This window comes from Phytophthora infestans, genomic scaffold (genome assembly GCF_000142945.1).
Source record: "Phytophthora infestans T30-4 supercont1.30 genomic scaffold, whole genome shotgun sequence".
NCBI lineage: Eukaryota > Oomycota > Peronosporomycetes > Peronosporales > Peronosporaceae > Phytophthora > Phytophthora infestans.
In genome coordinates, this window is record NW_003303729.1 from 1,297,228 (window position 1) to 1,302,856 (window position 5,629).

Genomic DNA, 5,629 nt, shown 5'->3' on the forward strand with positions numbered 1-5,629 from the left:
AATACACCGGACCTGACAGCGAGGGAGGCTCTGGCACGCTCGCATGGGTCACCCCAGCCGGACGCACTTACGAAGACCCAGCGCTCCACGACGGGTATGGCGCCAGGAATAAGGACGTGCGAGACTTTGTGGCGGTGGATGCATGAGAGGAAAGCAGACCGTGACGGCGTTCCCGTCACGATCACTGACGAAGACAACGCGTGTGTTGGACTAGTACACACGGGGGTTATGAGGCCAATGAGAACGCTCTCAAAGGGGGTGCCAAGTACGTGCTGACCTTTGTAGACGGCTACTCAAGGTATGTCGTGACAGTCTTCATGAAGAGCAAGAGTGAGGCGGGGCAGCAAGCTGAAGGAGTTCAAGGCGCTGGATAAAAAATCAGTGGGGGGTACGATTGAAGTGCTTGCGTTCCGATAATGGAACGGAGTTGATAAACAAGACGGTATTGGAACTCTGTCAGCGGAATGGCATCGTGCATCAACGCAGCGCTCCATACAGCCCTCAGCAGAACGGTGTTGCGGAACGCATGAACCGTACCATCATGGAGAAGTCACGAAGCATGCTACACTACAAGTCTATGTCGACGGATGGCTGGGCTGAAGCGGTTAGTACTGCAGTGTACTTTATCAACCGTTCCACGAACACATCCAACTCGGATGTCACGCCATATGAGCTGGCGTTCCAAGTTAAGCCACGGATGGTACAGCTACGCGTGCTTGGATCACAAGGGTACGCTCGACGTGGATGACGTGAAGAGACGAAATTGGAACCCAAGAGCTTCAGGTGCACGTTCCTCGGATACGCAGAGAACGTAAAAGGGTATCGTGTCTACGACTTGGATGCATCCAAGGTCAAGGTGTCACGATCGGTAAAGCTGGACGAGTGTGAGGTGGGCGGTATCTATGACACGCCGTCGCCAGCTTCTGGAACGATCATCGATGTGACAAGGAACAATGACGATACTGTGGTTCCAGCTCCAGAAGTGGAGCGACAGTCTGTTCAAGATGAACCGATGGAAGAAGCGAAAGAACCTGCTCAAGACATTGAGATGGACGATGTTGAACCGGAACGGAACGCCGGACTACCACAGCTACCCGCACCGGAGGAACGCCGTTCGAGCGGACTGGAGCTGGCAACGTACCGCTCACAACCTCCTGCGTTCCAAGAGGACCGGATAATCTTCCATCCTGAAACGAAACGCTCAACCCGACCTCGGGAACCGGTTTTTCTGCTTGGGAACGGCTACGATGACGATGTGGAACGCCAGTCCGAAAGAGGTAGTGATGGACCGCCGTCTCCTAAGCGTCCTAGGATCGATGAAGACTGTTTACTCGCAGAGGCAGTGTTGGCATACGCGGCCAGCATCGGAGGCGTCCCGGATACGCCGAACACGTACGCAGAAGCTATCGCCAGTGATGAAGCAGCTGAATGGCGGCGGGCTACGAAGGCTGAGTTACACTCTCATTCCCAGAACGGAACGTGGACGTTGGATCCATGTGGAACGGCTACGCGTTCCATTGGATGTCGCTGGGTGTTCATTAAGAAGCGTGACGAGAACGGTCGTGTTATCCGCTACAAGGCACGCCTAGTAGCTCAAGGGTTCAAGCAGAAGTTTGGAATCGATTTTTTTGAGACGTATTCTCCTGTTGCAAACATGAACTCGATTCGAGTTGTACTCGCTGTGTGTGTGGCATGCGAGTACATTATGGAGCAACTGGATGCTGACACAGCGTTCCTAAACAGTGGTTTGGTGGTTTGGTCTACATGGACGTTTCACTTGGTCTCGAGAACGCTGAAGGCATGAAGTGCAAGCTGCTAAAGGCCATATATGGTTTGAAGCAAGCTGCAAGTGCATGGAACAAGACTATCCATCGTGTGTTCCTGCGGAACGGTTTCAAGAGTTGTGGAGCCGACCAGTGTGTCTACGTCAAGCGTTCCAGGGACGCATTCGTGTACGTGTGCCTGTATGTGGACGACATGATCATTGCGGCGAAGACACGCGAAGAGATTCGCGAAGTAAAGGGCGCTCTGAAGAGTGCCTTCAAGATGAAAGAGCTTGGCGAGGCAAAGTTCATCCTGGGGATGGAGATTGATCATGATAAGGCAGCTGGAACGCTGATGATCAAGCAAACTCGGTACATTGACGACATTGTAGAGCGCTTCAATAAACGGAGCGCCAAGATGTTGGATAACCCATGCGCATCCAACATGAAGCTGTCGAAGATGATGTCGCCAGCCACGGAGAAGGAACGACGTGAAATGCAGTCACGACCGTACCGTTCCTTGATCGGATGCCTGATGTACATCACAACATGCACTCGACCGGACATTGCGTACGTTGTAACGCAGTTGTCACGCTTCCTGGAAAATCCTGGAACGCAAACACTGGAAGGCAGCGATACGGGTCCTGCAGTACTTAAAGACAACTCGGCAGCACGGTATCGTCTACCAAAGTGGAACGCAAGGTGTCAAGGCAGAGGCGTTCACGGACGCCGACTGGGGAAGCAACATTGACGACAGGCGTTCCGTATCAGGTGTCATGGTCATGATTGTGAACGCTCCGGTTGTGTTCAAGTCCAAGTACCAGAGAACGGTTGCACTCAGCTCAGCGGAAGCAGAGTACATGGCTCTGAGTCTGTGTACGCAAGAGGTACTATGGACACGTGCTATTCTCAAGGACATGGGTCACGAGCAAGTGGGAGCGACGCAGGTCTGGGAGGACAATCAAGGTGCTATCGCACTTGCAAGTAACGCTGGGTATCACGCTAGGACCAAGCACATGGAAATCCGACATCACTTCATTCGGGAGAATGTGGAATGCTCTACGATCAAGGTGGACTACGTCGACACGAAGCGTCAACTTGCGGACATGCTGACGAAGGCGCTTGGAACGGAGTCGCTAGCGTTCCTTCGCGAGGCAAGCGGGATCAAGAAGAGTAACGCCGCTGAGTAGCGATCCTTAACAAAGACGAACGCCGTGCAGTAGCGGTGAGTGGGAGTGTTAATTCACACCGACTCTGCACGGTTCAATTACCGGCGGAACGTTCCAGGATGGACCGTTCCCAAACCGGTTAATCTGGTGGATGGCCAGGAGCGCTTGACAAAAGGACAACAAGGAGGACAACGCTAGAGTAGAAGTTTAGAGGGCAAATTTAATTGATTTTAATCTACTCACTTCGGCATTTACCGTTAACAACAACAACAAAAATCAAGTCATTCGACTGAGATACAGCTCATACGCAAAATCTGAACACGTACATGTATGATTGCCAGCGGGCTTATCATGGTTATCTTTGGCTAAGGTGTTCAGATCTGTGCGAATATGTAGGGTACATGAAATGCTGTTACCGGGTAAATACATACTCTAGAGACGATATGTACAGTATCTATCTGACTGAGATGCCCTGGGCTAGGACCCTGGCTTCCATATCGGTACACTTTCTTCCAGGCTCCCTTTTTTTGTCTTCCCCAAGCATCTCATTCTGCAATCTGCTTACAGCCTCTCAAGCCCAAATCAAAAACAAGAATGCGTCTCACATGCATGCTCGCAGTGCTCATCGTGGCCACTTTCCACGCCACTGGCGATGCGCTTTCTGCGGTTGCGATCAATGCTATCAATGATAATGGTGTTGACATGAGCATTCCAGCCCACGTGCATGGCCAGCGTTTACTGCGTCGTGTCGGAAACGATGAAGATGAGATTATGAAAGAGAGAACCGGAGGCTTCATGGATAAGCTAAAGAGTGTGGCGGAGAAAATCAAGCCCTCGAAGGCCGTGGAAAAAGTTAAGGAGATGGTCGTCACGAAACCCGAATAAGTGAAGATCGTAGAGCTCCAGGCTCGTGAGGCAAAGCGTCACGGGCTCAAATAGCGCGAAATGTTAATCTGATGAGGGTACACCGACAGGCTATGTTTTGTGCCACTTAATTGAGTGCGAAGTGATAGCGTGGCAAGGCTCAACATGCAGTGTGATGTGGTGCAGTCTAACAATGCTAACATTTATACTAGTTTAACCAGACTTTTCTTTTGCTGTTTTGATCCGGGGGGGGGTACTTTTTTCAAACGATACACGCCGATGCGAATTAAACGGCAGTGGGACGGACAGTCTAAGCCAGATATCTCCCACAAACTGCGCTGGCAGATCGAAATATGGCAGATGAAAGCGCATGCTTGCTGTTTTGTATTCCTTTTTGTCAATAAAATAGGGAACGGTATTGTATTGTTAAGATATTGTACATGAGCAGGCTGAAAATACTTTAATTAAAAGTTATTTAAGAAGTGTCAGCAAGCGGTTCCTAATTCGTTAGGCATACATAGTCTTTTTACAGGACAAATGAGCAAGATCGTCTGCGACTTACGCTGTAAATACCGTTTTATAATTTGTGCTAAGCTTGAAATGAAATGAAAAAAGCGACCCAGACGAATTGGTCTTAGGACAAAATTAAAAGACCAAAAATTTGCTGCACTCTTGTGACAACGCTGCTTGTGTGGCCACGGAGGCAAAAATGTGCCTTTCATCTATCCTAAGGATGCCTAATGTCCTACTACGTCTTCAAGAACGTAAAGTAGTGGCAGCTTCAAAAGTGTATCTAATAACATGACACTATTTCATTTTTGTCCTACATGTATTAGCGATGTAGCGGACCGTGCCGTGGTGTAGACCACAGCACAGCGGGTTACAGATGATGATGATAGAGCGCGACAGAAGTGGCACGTGGCGTGCCAGAAGATCACCGCGTACGGAGACGTCGGTCTCTGTAAGGCAGCGCATGGCGCTGGAGGATGTCCAAACGAAGACCGTGGTATTGAAGTGCAGTGCGTGCCTGCGCATCACGGGGGGATCCAGTGATCCAGGTGAGAGTCGGTCTTGGTCGCTCACAAAAGAATACGGTATGCGCAGAAGAGAGCAAGTGGCTCTACTCAGTGGAGAATAAAGGAATCGGTGCAGTAGAGAGCAAGTGGCTCTACTCGGTGGAGAGTAAACGAATCTGCTCGGTACTGAGCAAGTGTGTGGCCTGCGGAAGCGGGCGGTGCGCGATCGAGAGGTCGCAAGCGTTAAGGCGAGGCGGCATGTGCTGACGGGAAATCCAGCCCGTCGTGGAGCTTGTTGGTGGTGGTGTGCATTGACGGGGAATCCAGTGTACACTGCTTGAGTGCTGGGACGAGTCCAAGGGCGACGTGTGCACTGATTTGGAATCCAGCGTGCGCGTCCAAGGACGAGTCCTGGTTGGGTGTGTAGGTTGCGTTAGCAAGTGGCTAAAGCAGCTTATTGCTGATTAATAAAGTAGGAACGGGCACAAGTGGTGAAAGCTCCGGCGCAGGGTCAAATGGATCCTGTCGGCCAGTGATGTAAAGCTACGAAGTCTAAGTGAAAGCGGACGCCGTAGCGAGGCACTGTGGAGCAACGACCCGCCCCACGGCCGGACACATTAATTGGCCCGTTACAGCTACATGGATATGAGAGCCTTTAATCAGGTAGCTACTCTGGCGATCTTATCGACTATTCGATGAAGACTGATTATCGAGACCCAGTTTAGCTATCTCTTTCGTCTCTTCATCTCTTTCCAGCGTGTGTAGTGCTGAGTGGTACTTCGACTGCCGCAGCACATGTAACATAGACGCTGACGAC

At 50.8% G+C, this 5,629-nt stretch overlaps 2 protein-coding genes across 2 annotated transcripts; both read left to right on the top strand.

Annotated features, from left to right (window-relative positions):
- Positions 1 to 3,526: 3,526 nt before the first annotated feature.
- PITG_13936 (avr2 family secreted RxLR effector peptide protein, putative) lies at positions 3,527 to 3,817 on the top strand (the record flags this gene model as incomplete). Its single annotated transcript, XM_002899553.1, has 1 exon — positions 3,527 to 3,817. The coding sequence occupies one exon, from the start codon at positions 3,527 to 3,529 to the stop codon at positions 3,815 to 3,817; it is 291 nt and encodes a 96-aa protein (XP_002899599.1).
- Positions 3,818 to 4,682: 865 nt separating this feature from the next.
- Positions 4,683 to 5,348, top strand: PITG_13937 (uncharacterized protein; the record flags this gene model as incomplete). Its single annotated transcript, XM_002899554.1, has 4 exons — positions 4,683 to 4,854; positions 4,901 to 4,995; positions 5,140 to 5,235; positions 5,289 to 5,348. 4 exons carry the CDS (start codon positions 4,683 to 4,685, stop codon positions 5,346 to 5,348), a joined length of 423 nt encoding a protein of 140 aa, XP_002899600.1.
- Positions 5,349 to 5,629: the final 281 nt, after the last annotated feature.